The 12,807-nt window shown below is 35.3% G+C and overlaps 1 protein-coding gene across 15 annotated transcripts in view; it reads left to right on the forward strand.

Moving 5' to 3' along the window:
* The window catches only part of KHDRBS2 (KH RNA binding domain containing, signal transduction associated 2), a 626,804-nt gene that overhangs the window by 550,966 nt on the left and 63,031 nt on the right, over positions 1-12,807 (forward strand). For 10 of the 15 annotated variants that reach the window (XR_008422979.1, XR_008422982.1, XR_008422981.1 and 7 more), the window contains exon 8: positions 12,212-12,270. The exons of the other annotated variants lie outside the window; for them this stretch is intronic. Coding sequence is in view for 4 of the 10 variants with exons in the window: in XM_053904773.1 (XP_053760748.1) it covers positions 12,212-12,270 (59 nt within the window). In the remaining 6 variants the exon portion in view is untranslated. The remainder of the gene's footprint in view (positions 1-12,211; positions 12,271-12,807) is intronic. 15 annotated transcript variants of the gene reach the window in all.

Below are 12,807 nucleotides of genomic sequence, written 5' to 3' on the forward strand. Positions count from 1 at the left end.
TTTTAAAGCACTTCAACATCATCTGACCATTGTCATATCATTGGGTTTTATTGAATTTGTTTTCAACTGAAAACCTAGGTTCTTCCTAAATGAACTTCTGTCAAGCCAGTTCTCACACCAGCCTGCATCTTTGCAATTGATTTTTTTTTAACCTAAACGCAGAAGTGTACATTTATCTCTGTGACATTTCACCTTGTTGTTGAGTCCTTGTATTGTTGATTTTGAACTACTTTTTTGAATACTCATTCTGAAAGTCAGAATATTAGCTATATTTCTTAGCACATCTTATATTTCTTTATCAAGTACTTTTCAAAAAAATTTTTTTAGAAAAACAGAGTACCAAGGACATAGTTCAGTAGCAACCTTTAAATTGACATTGACCACTAATTCAAATTCTGCTTGAATAGTTGTAAACATAGCCACAAATCTACATGGCTGTACTGTCAGGCAGCATACAAACTATTCACAAAGAAATTATGTAGTATTTTAAAACTATTCATTTACTCAACAAGCATTCATTGAATGTCACTATTTTGCACCTATATATTCAAAACTAAAAAGGCATAGCCCGGTTGTTGATTTATACACAATTAGTGCAGTTTGTTTTTTGGGGTTTTTTTTGTCTTTTGTTTGTTTTATTTTATTTTATTTTAATTTTAATTTTTACAAAATATGATCCTGGACTTCTGCATGAGAAACACCTGCAAATGAAATTGCAGATCTTGGGGTCTTGCGTCTTTGTGATGCTTATGCACACTAGGTATTGAGAGTCCTTGAGCTAAAGGAAGAGACAGAATTTAAAGAAAATCCTCATTCAATGAGAGCTGCTCTACATGAAGATGCCAGCAAGGCAAATGGGAAGGGGTAACACCTTGCCTGGGAGGCCAGGTAATGCTTTAATAAGCCAACCATTGAGTTAGACCCCAAGAGGATGATGGATACCTTCTTTAGTGAAGAAGTAGAGGAAGTCCCATCTAGATTGAAGGGTACCATGGTCAGGGAAATGGGGTGATGAAATGATTCATGATTTTGGGAGACATTCTACTATGTCAGGGTGTAGGGTTTGGTAACAGGGGAGTGGTAAGGAAAAGGCTAGATAGGTCATTAAAATGTAGATACAAAAGGGACTTGTATGCCATACTAAAGAATTACCACTCACAGTCTGGGATTAGAGAAAAGGGAAACATGAAAATACACAATTACAATTCAGTTCACAGCATGCCACAAGGATGGTGCACAGAGACACAGCCTCACCTGACTTTAGTTAAATATTGAGAGTTTCTGGAAGAATGTGGCTTTGTTTCCTCACATAAAGAAAGACTTGTCAAAACAGAATCATTGTTATTAATTTATATACTTTCCCCAGACTTTGTTTTATTTATTTAAATTTCCAAAGTCTGGTACATGAAAATAATCCTTTAATAAGTAAAAAGTGGTTCTGGAACATTATGCAATAGAGGTGAGATTCCATTTCCAATTTGAATGGGGAAGAATATAAATCACCATTAACACATAGCCATAGTGCAGTTTGCACCAATGAATTCAGTCTCAAAGTCAACTAGAATAGAGTACTGAAATAATTAGAAATTATACTGATGTTTACAGAGCTGAAATGTTACTGATATACATGAATTATGATTCAGCCAAAAAACTAATGTGTATACAGTTGGAATTATGTCCATTTCAAACTAGGGTTCAATAACTTCTATGTATTTGTACCAAAAGCATGTAACAGCTCATTTAATAATGTCATGTATCACTGAGCCTAATTAATCAGTCACTTGAAGGTCTTATTTATAGAAAATAATTGCTATGTTCTAATGATAATTCCATGCAAAAAAAACCCCAGAAGATTAATGTTTTTGTTATAAAATTGCTCACCCTTCATTTATGTAATAAAGGGTCAAAGTAAGCAAAAAATACAAGCTGAATTGGAAAAAAATGATTAAAGAGAGTCTATAAAAATAGACCATTTTTAGAAATGTATGTGTAGTGTTGAATCCAGAAAGCAAAAGTATATCTAAATGTATTTCTCTCTCTCATTTGGAGCATGAGGTTGTACTCTCAAAATACCCATTTTCTATAAAGTAGATCATTGCAAAGCTGATCATAATTCTACACTAGATGCCTTATATGGACCATCTATCTTGATCATTAATCTATGAGCAGAACAAATATGTCACTTCCCTCATGAATAATCAGCCTATATTTCATCCTGTGAACATTAAATACCATCAACTGAAACTTAAGAGGGCATGTATGGTTATTTCATGTTTCAGAGTATTTCAAGAAGATGAAATCTCTATCAGCATTGCAACCTTTATGAATATGAAAAAGGGGAACTTTATGTCTGTGCCTTTATTGATTGGACAATTACCCATTATTAATATTTACTAAGTGCCTGATATGTACCAGGCACTTATCATGGGGCTGTCTCAGGTTATCTCATTAATACTTGAGGTAAATATTATTATTGCCATATTAAAGGTGAAGAAACTGGAGTTCAGAGAGATTAAATGATTTGTCCAAGATGACACAGTCAATGAAAATGGAAAATAGCAGCTTTCAGTGTTCAGTTCAAATACTTTTTTTTCTGTATTCTGTGTATCATTTCTATAAGAAATACTGATTTTCCTCCAAATGGATCCAAGAATGGATTGTGGACTTTCTCTGTCTCATAACAAGTTACCTTTGAGTAAGAGATTTATATCTTTGACTTTCTTAAAATAAATTGTCCAGGATAACTGCGAAGGGTTATTTGTTCTCGTTCTCTCTCTCTCTCTCTCTCTCCCCTTCCCCCCCCTCCCTCCCTCCCCCCCCTCCATGCTCAATGTATTTGGTTTACCAGTTAATCTTGCAAGGCACAAATTTATATTCTATTTATAAACAAATACGGCCACTCTATAACACAATACTTTTCTGTGTAACACTATTGGTTGGATTGAATGAATGAATGAAATCAATGAATGAATTTCAAAAATATTTTAACTATGCAAATTTGATGGAATTCCAAAGATACTTTAGAAATACATATGTATCTAAAGCATTGATCTTCTCCCTTGTTAGAACTCTGTGAAAGCCAACATTTCCATGCTGACATTTGAGCATGAAAAAAGGTATTTGCATTTTAGTTGAAACATGTACACATTTAAAAAGGAATGTATTTCATGTAATATTTTGTAGCACACACACACAAAATTATCAACATATTTTCAATGTTTAAGAGAGTTTCATTTATTTAAATTTTTTTTTATTTATTTCTGCATTAGGAATGTATAAGTTATGCAGTTAAGTGTTTCATGTGGTTTATTTTTATACCAAGTTTTTATTTACTAATAATTTCAACGATAGTGAATTCTCAAAAGAGAACATGATCATATATGTGAGCACTGATTTCTAGTACAATAGTTAACTTGTATGTTTCAATTCTCCAGTTGCCCTCAAAATAAAGGCCAATTTCTAAATGGAAAATTCTTGAATAGAAAACGAAATGTATAAAAAATGAACACATAAGGGTGGCTAAGTAATTTAAGCTATATATTTTTCATATTTAAACCTCTTATTAATTACAGTGGTATTAGTATTTGTGATTTTAATCTAAAAACATGAGATTAAGAATTTTAAACTATACATAGGTGGATTCACTCATAATTAGCAGTTATAGTATGTTTTCCTTCCTATGTTTTTCCTGTATAACTGGATGTATCGTAGTTGTGTTTTATATCTATCTGTTTTAATAATTCAGAATATTTCATTTCTAAGCCCTTGAAATTAATTGGTAGCAGCCCAATAAATATTATGAGTCTTCATTTCTATCTACTTGTAGTATTAATCATGGCGGTGCATTCAGAGGCCACCATTCATTTGTACAAATTAGTTACCAAATTCAAGCACATTTGGTTGCTTTTCAAAATGTATCAGTGTGTTGCGATCATAATCTACATACTAGGTTTACAAGTTTGTAAGTAGTACTTTCATGGAGCTTTATGAAACTTAACAGAAGGCTTTAATCATCATGTAAGTAGATATAAAAATAAAGAACTACCAATTCGAAATTTGAGGGTGGGATCTGGGCTGAAAACTTAACCTTTACTTGACAAATATTTCTGGAAATACAGCATAAATGCACAACATAACAAGGCTTCAGCAAAAATGCTTAGGAGAGCAGTTTTTTCCCCCACATTTTTACAACCTAATAAGCCACAGTGTTCCCCAATGCATTGCTAAGAGAATGAGTACAAGATCCAATCCCTTTAGCCAGTGCCCCATATTTTTTAAAAATGTTTTTATTTATTGTTGAGAGAGAGGGAGGGAGGGAGAGAGAGAGAATGAATGAATGAATGAATGAATGAATGAATATGTAAGCAGGGAGGGGTAGAGAGGGGGAGACACAGAATTTGAAGCAGGCTCTAGGCTCTGAGCTGTCAGCACAGAGCCTGGGGCTCAAACCCAAACCCAGGAACCATGAGATCATGACCTGAGCCAAAGTCTGATGCTCAAATGCCTGAGCCACCCAAGTGCCCCAGGAAAGCAGTTTTCTTTAAGAGTAAAAATTTTAAGAGTACTTAAGTGCTAAAAATAGGTAGTTATAAGTCTCTCATATTAATACATTAATCAAACCCCTCTATCCCTTCTCCTAAAATATCATTTTACATATTTAAAAAATATATTTTTAATTTTTTTTTTTATATTTGAGAGAGACAGAGACAGTGTGAGTTGGGGAGGGGCAGAGAGAGCCGGAGACAGAATCTGAAGCAGGCTCCAGGCTCTGAGCTGTCAGCTGTCTGACGCTTAACTGAAAACCACCCAGGTGCCCCTAAAACATTATTTTATATATTTTTTTATTTTTATTCAGTTTGGAAAATAATTAATGAAGCTTCAGTTAAAACTCATCCTCATCTATCTGTCCTACTTCATAGACACAGATCTTACTCCAGAATCAAGAAAAGATTGAAGTGAAAGACAACATAGCATAAACTAAACGCAACTAGAACTTATAAATGTGGAAGCTTTAATCTTTGGAGGACCACAAAGAGCAATGGTGTATTTGTAACGTGTTTAATGATCTCTGGTAATTTTTATATCCTACCAAAGTAAACAGCTGGAAAATTAAGCAATGTGTGGATTTTTAATAAACTGCCTCCCCTATTTTTTTTCCCACTTATGCCAGTCTAACTGGGTTGATGATATGAACACATCTTCTAGAGTGGAGCTCTCACTTATGTTACTGCCAGTATCTCTATTTGTAACAAGTGAATGTCCAACACATTTCCTTTATGAGCTTGGTTAGTCTCGGTAGCTCCTGAACTAGCCTGATCCACCATCAGTGTGGTTTCTCCCACCACACAAACACGGACACCAACTGCTAGATTGTGAAGCACCATAGAAATGTGTTATTATGTCACAGGTGGGTGCACTAAGAACTTGCTTGGAAAAATAGTTTGATTGTGGTGATATTATTTGGTTTTCTAGAAACCGTATTTCATCCTAATGTTGTCTGTTGTGCTCACTGCCACTTGATTAACTGTCTTAGTAAACTGCTAACATAGTCTATTTAGGGTAAAATGCTCCTCTGTCCACCAAAAAAGAAGTGGAATTTTCCATACCTGATTTTCTTTCTCGTTTTACAATTGATCATTAATAAACTAATCTGATCTCTTTCCTACCTCTTTTACTTCACTTCCTTATATATTGGTTTTTTTTTTTTCCTCCAAGTATTTTTTAGTGTCTACAGTCTTAATATCAAAAGGCCAAAATGTTGTGCACAATTTTACTAATAATCACATATTGTTTAATAAGTCATTTTAGCTAACATGTTATATCTTGATTTTATATATGTCCCAATTCCTAGGAAAGTTATATATGCTATAACCACCACAGTAATTAAGTTCCAAACCACCAATAATTGTCATTTTAATGAACACTTCCACAATTGTCGCAATGTGTTTAGATACCTTGAGAGCTAAATTTTCTAAAATATAAGGTGGAATAACAGTGAACTGAAAATTAAATAACCAGGTTGTGTTTAAACTGAATTTGTTTGTTCACTTTATTCACATTTCAACATTATTAAGAACATGTAAACAAAACAAATGTAATGAAATGATAGTTTCTGAAATAATGAAAAGTATAGAGCCAACACTACAGTCTACTTTCTCTAGCTAAATCATGTATGATTTTAAAGTTCAAAAATAATATAACAATATAAAAATCACAGATCCATTGGTCAGTTACAATATTTTTAAGCTGTCAATCTCAATTTCATTCATATCAGAAAATAAATTTTTTCACTGCTTCCATTACTGTCACTATAACTAGATATTCCTTCTGAAGCATACACAAAGTTTTACAAAGATATTTATAGCAAGATATTCTAAGATTATTCATGTTCAAACACAGTCATGTCTTCTTTGAATTCTTTTATTCAGTCATCTATTCATTCAACAAACGTTTACTGGATGCCTGTTTATCTTCAAGGGACTGCTTTAATTGCCACCATATTATTTTGGATATGGGGCATAGCTTCCTTAGTAAGGAGATCCACAATTCAGTGGCCTAAACAAGAAAAAAAGTTTATCTCCCTCACATATAATAGACATGCACAAGTAGGTGGGCTCTGCTTCATGGCGACATTCAGGGATCTAGGCTACTGGAATGTCATCGCTCTTAGTTTGGCTGCTATGACACAATACCATACATGGGGTGGCTTATAAAAAGAAATTTATTTCCTAAAGTCCTGGAGGCTGTAAGTCCCAAATCAAGGTGCCAGCATGGTTGGGTTTGAGTGAGAACTCTATTGTAGGTTGTAGACTTCTGTCTTCTTCTTGTATCCTCACATGGTAAAGAAAGAAAGAGCATGAGAGCTCTCTGGGATCCCCTTTTCAAGGGCACTAATCTCACTCAGAAGGGCTCCACTCTCATGATCTAATTACTTCCCCAAAGTTCCACATCCTAACACTATCACATGGGGGGGTTAAGATTTCAACATACAAATTTGGGGAGACAAAAAGATTTGGTTCACTCCACCATCATTAACACAGTTTTCCAAAATAGTTCCAAGTCATTCACATTTCCAATCAGTTACATAAAGTTGAAATGAAGTAGAGGACAAAGGAATTTACTTTTATGCAGATCATTAAAACATTTTTACACATCACTCTACATCTATGCTAGGAAATATAATTCTGAGATAGTCTTCCTTACACAAAAGACAAATGGACTTGGAAGGGATAACTAGAAGTCTTCTCTGTCCAACCCTCTAGCTATGCACATACAAGTGAATACACTTCTTCTCATTAAAACAAAGATACCTACCTACTGCCCAAGAGAGAAAATCCAAGTTCAATTCCAATTACTGCAACCAGCTCAAAATCCAGAAACTATGGAAAATACACAAAACTACATGAGGTTTTGATATGGTTCTTTGAGGTCTGACAACCTATAAAATGATGAGCAGATTATCTTTGCCACTCTCAACTTTCTTCCCCATACATAATACCCAATATAAAGTGGTGGAAAAGGAACAGAATCACCACAATAGAAACTTTCATTGGGAAACACTGAAGGCTCCATAGGCAATAACAATTATAAAATCCGCCAAGTAGACATTAAAAGACACCTAAGCAACCACGCTGAAATAAGTTTTTTGGGTAGTGCATCTGGCAACCTTGTGGGTTTTTTCGTCTTTGTTTGTTTTTGTTTTTTTGTTTTTTTGTTTTTTCTGGAGATTATACCAGATTTACTAGAAGGTTCTTCTTTATCCTAATGGATAAATGGTCTTAATCCATAGCCGCATCTGTATTGAGTCAAGTATAGTGTGCCCTCGTTGGGGACTTCATAATTTTTACAGCCAGCATGCTTGTACATGTTCAGGAACCTGAGGAATGTTCTAGGGATCATACGTGGCAGTGAACTCTAATGGGAAGAGGTGAGGGCATTTTTGAGCAACCCTCATCTCTTCTTTCTGTCATACAGAAACAGCTGATTTCTCTAATCCTGCCAAACCACAAGTTTCTGAACACTCTTTCATTTTAAATTATAGAACTCACACATAAATCAGGCAGAAATAACTTCTCTTAGCAAAGTTCTTCACTTCTGTTTCTTCTGGAAAAATGGCCCATTCTTATTTAAGCTCATGACTTTTGTAAACCTTTCTAAAAACAGCAGGATTAAGAACATTTGGGCTTTGTTCAGCTTTTTCCTGTAGTGTCAAAATATATGCAGACCTATATGCAGCCTACTGTTCCAAATTCACAGGCAATGGCATAACAAGGCGTATTAGCTTTCTACCCTACTATAATTTTTCTCCTTGCACTCTCCACTCTCCCACTAAGCTAATGCCCGGTATTTGGGGATTTTAATGGCAGTTCTACACTTCTCCATACTCATTTCTTTGACCAATTGTTGTGACAGAGAGATTCAAAGTTCAGTGGCTCAAACAAGATAAAAACCATTTTTCCCCCACAACAATCCCTAAGGTAGGCAGTGGTTTACCCTAAGTCTGCTCCAGCATGATCATTTAGAGACAGAAGTTCCTCTCATGTTGCCACCCATGACTTCCTAAAGCACTGTCTGTATTTGCATGGTAACTGCCAGATCATTACTTTGAGTGCCTTCTACCAACTAAGGAGATGACTGCACTAGTCCAAGATGAACTTGTCATTGAATTTGAAATAACCTCAGGGTTGCCACTCTGACTTATGTGTACACCCTGTGCTTCCTGACTTAGTCACAAGGACACATCTAGTTGTAAGGATAGGTGAGGGATGTATTTATTCGCAGTGCAGCCATTTGTCCATGCAAATGTTTTCTGAGGGAAGAAATGAGAAGTAATGTTTAGACAAGCAAAGGTATGGACTCTGACAGAGACCACTATGCTTATTATCTGTTATTTTGCATTATCCATTATTTTACAAATATCTGATATGTTCCACTTTCCCGTTTTTAGAGTAGCTAAAAGTTAAAACTCCCTCTTGTTGTGGATGTATCATTTAGGACAGACAATAACTGTAGTTTCTTTGTCATGGTCTCTCTCTTTTTCCCATCCCTTACCTTCATCAATTAAAATTGAAACTGAGGGGGCGCCTGGGTGGCTCAGTCAGTTAAGCATCTGACTCTTGATTTCAGCTCAGGTCATGATCATAGTTGTGAGATGGGGCCCCATGTCAGGTTCTGTGCTGAGCATGGAGCCTGCTTAGGATTCTCTCTCTCCCTCTCTCTCTGTCCCTCCACCACTAACTCTCTCTCTCTCTTGCTCTCTCTCTCAAAATATTAAATAAACATTAAAAAATTCAAATTGAAGTCCAATGAGAAACATAATAATGCCACTAGACAGAGTTTGGAGCTAGTGGTCTTCATACAGCACTTTGCGAAACATTGTCAGGTTTTTTCAAGGAAACATGATTGTGACAAAGGGAAAGAGAAGCTGCTGTCGATGCCCTCATTTTCTCTTCATCCATATAAATGGGAATGCTGCCTGTTAAATCATATTCTCATGACTTCCATCTCTTGATCATCCAGGGAATCAATGTAACATCTCTCAGAAATTTGTGACACATGCACGAGGGTTCTCAATGAGGCTGTATCACCCCTTTTAAGCTAAGTATGTGAAAGAAGAGAGAAACATCCAGCCACTAGCCAATGGCCTTAGACCTCTATAGTCTCAAGGGTGGGAAGAAACACATACTACCATACATTTTTTCTAGATAATTTGTGTATAGATATTCTGGGCAATGAAGGCTGCACTCAGTAATCTTCTCTTTTTCCCAACTACTTTGTACTAAAACTGAGTAAGTGAATTCTCAGTTTCCTCCCTAATTTCTCTCTCTCATTTTCACCTCTAATACACAGATTTGTATTTTCTTTTTTGCTTCTCTTTCCTTATTATCAATGAAATCTAAACTATTTATTTTAATGAGACCTACGAGACTGCCTTGAGGGATAATGACAACCACAACATTCTAGGCCTATCTCTCCTTTCAACCTAACCCTTTGGTATCTGTGGCCCACCCTCAGCCATTATATAATTTGGTATTTGATCTTAAGCCATTTTCTTGCCACACTTCATCACTGGACCAGTGGCCCATAGATTTAATAAAATTCTTAGAGGAGACTGGAACTCTAAATTAAAATCTCTGCTTTTTATTGAACACTTGGGGAAGAGGATTATTTTATGTATGGAGGTGTTGCTTCCTAGGTAAACATAAATGAGGATCTGAATATTCCAAGGTAGAGTAAAACCTTGGTTTGTGAGCATAATTAGTTCCGATAATATGCTTGTAATCCAAAGCACTTGTATTCAAAGCAAATTTCCCCATATGAAATAATGGAAACTCAGATGATTCATTCCAAAACCCAAAAATATTCATATAAAAATTATAATACTGTAATATAATACAAAATAATAAAGAAAATAAAAAATATAAGGAAAAATAAATTAACCTGCACTTACTTTGGAAAACCTTCGTGGCTGGTGTGAGGGAGATGAGAGAGAAGATTATTGTAGGACAACTTTCACTATCACTAACAGAATCACTGCTATCTACTGGCTCAATGGATCTTTTTGTGCATGAGGGCCATTGTATCTGCTCACACGGATGTTGACTATAGTATAGTATTAATAAACTTTTGTCATATCCTGTATTTAATGTAGCTGGTAATAAGGCAGCAGAGGAAAGGGTCTATATTTGCAGGCAGCCTGACCTAGAATGAAGCAAAGCATTCCTAAGCTTACTCTTATATGGAAAAGCAAAGGGCTGCCCATAGGTGCTTTGAAGTGACAAAAAAATCCACTAGTGTCATTTCTGGGCACCTTCCAGTGTTCTGAAAAATCACTGATTTCTGCCAAACACCATGGCCTGAGACTGAGCATCTGAATAGAGGAGACAGTCACCCATAATTCCACAGCAAGAGAAGAACGACTGCCTCAGTTGTGATCATGTGACATTGGCAACACGTAATACTCATATTGCAAGACATCGCTCATTTATCAAGTTAAAATTTATTAGAAATGTTTGCTTGTCTGGTGGAACACTCGCAGAACAAGTTACTTGCAGTCCAAGGTTTTACTGTACTTAAAAGGAATTAGTAATCTTGACATTATTTATAAATTTATCTTATATAATATTTAAAATTATAAATGAAGATTCAAGCAGAGGATGTAAAATGAAGGAGCTTATTTGAGGGGAAATATCATATATCATAAATTATAAATGTAAATATAAATATAAATGTGAATATATTAATATAGTAATTTATTCTGAGGACATCTCAGAAGTAACTAAAATGGCTAAAGGAACAGTAAATGGCCAACTGTTTTAAATGGTGCTAATGTAAAATGAGGACCATGTCTTGACCACTGGATTTGAAAATGTCAGGATATTGACAAGAGCTGTTTCAGTGGAGACAACAGCCTGATTGGAATATCTTCAAAAGCATGTGGAAAGCAGTGAAGAGAGTGAACAGTTGCCTCTTTTCAAGAAATTTTTCTGTAAAGGGACAGAGAAAGGGCAAGTCACTAGAAGAAGATGTGGGGGTGAGGGAGGACTTTTTTGGGAATGAGAGATATATGAAATGCTTGGATGCTAGTGAGAATGATACCTTAAAGGTGGAAGTACCACTGGACAACTGTAGTGGGGAAGCCTGTTAGTAACTTGAGTAAGAAATGAAGGAAGGACACCTTCTTGTCAGTTATTGAAACACAGAAACATGTAGCAAAATATTAAGTAAAAATAAACAGCTTATATATTTGAGAAGTTCATGGACATGCCATTGAAGGGCTAGAGGGGAGTATAAATATAATTTCAGTGTTTGGAAGTAAAGATGAAATTGATGCTTAAGGTAACAGAATTAGAAGCCACGTACAGTTGACCAGATTGTCATCTTGTATAGCATAGCACTTTTTCTTGGAAATAGACCTTTATAACTTTCCTCTTGACAAATTTTGAAGTATGATACTTGTGTTTTAAGGAAAATTTGATTTATAAAATTGGAGGTTAGAGATAAAAAAAAGTTCTGAGGTGGCATGAGAAAATCATAGCGCTCCTTGTTAGTAACCTGTATGTCTTACAGAGTATTTTTTAGGATTGTGTTTTATGCTAGAGGTTCTTGGGATATTACTTTAGCACACATTTTGCTTTCAAATTCCATATGAGTTTCTGGGTTGATTCCCCCTTATTACAGTAGCATTGATTGCTGTCTAAATCTGTTGCAGTGTGCCTGAATACTATGACTACGGTCATGGAGTAAGTGAGGATGCCTATGACAGCTACGGTAAGACGTTTTCTTTACTAAAACTGTGAAATCAGAACATCCATCAGTCACTGACAACTCAGAAATTACTTCTATCTTTCTACCCCCAGTTTTTACAGAAGTCCAGACTAAATTGATTTATGTAATTCCAGGGTGAGATCTGACGTCCAACAGCCAGTCCCAGAAAACTGGACAGATCAATTTTGATCAAAATTTCAAAAGCAATTAATCACAATCATAGATCGTTTTCAACAGCAACAGTGAGCATTTTGAATAGTGTCTTACATGTTCTACTGTGCCCATTGTCTGACTCATTGATTTGACAACAATGCTGTGTCTTTCCTGCTGTCACAAAGATCATCAGGGCAATATACAGTTAAAATATTTTACAACTTTTGAGGGCAGAAAATGTGGCTTTCAAGTTATTTTTTTATAGTGTGCATAGGCATAGTTCTTAAAAGTGCCACATAATTCTTGGCATGAGAATTAATCAAACAGCATGTCAGTCTATAAAAATAATTAATTTCAAAAAATACACCATTTAATTAAAATACTTAA

The sequence above is a fragment of the Panthera pardus genome, unplaced genomic scaffold, assembly GCF_024362965.1.
Source record: "Panthera pardus isolate Hobbes unplaced genomic scaffold, ASM2436296v1 HiC_scaffold_17, whole genome shotgun sequence".
NCBI lineage: Eukaryota > Metazoa > Chordata > Mammalia > Carnivora > Felidae > Panthera > Panthera pardus.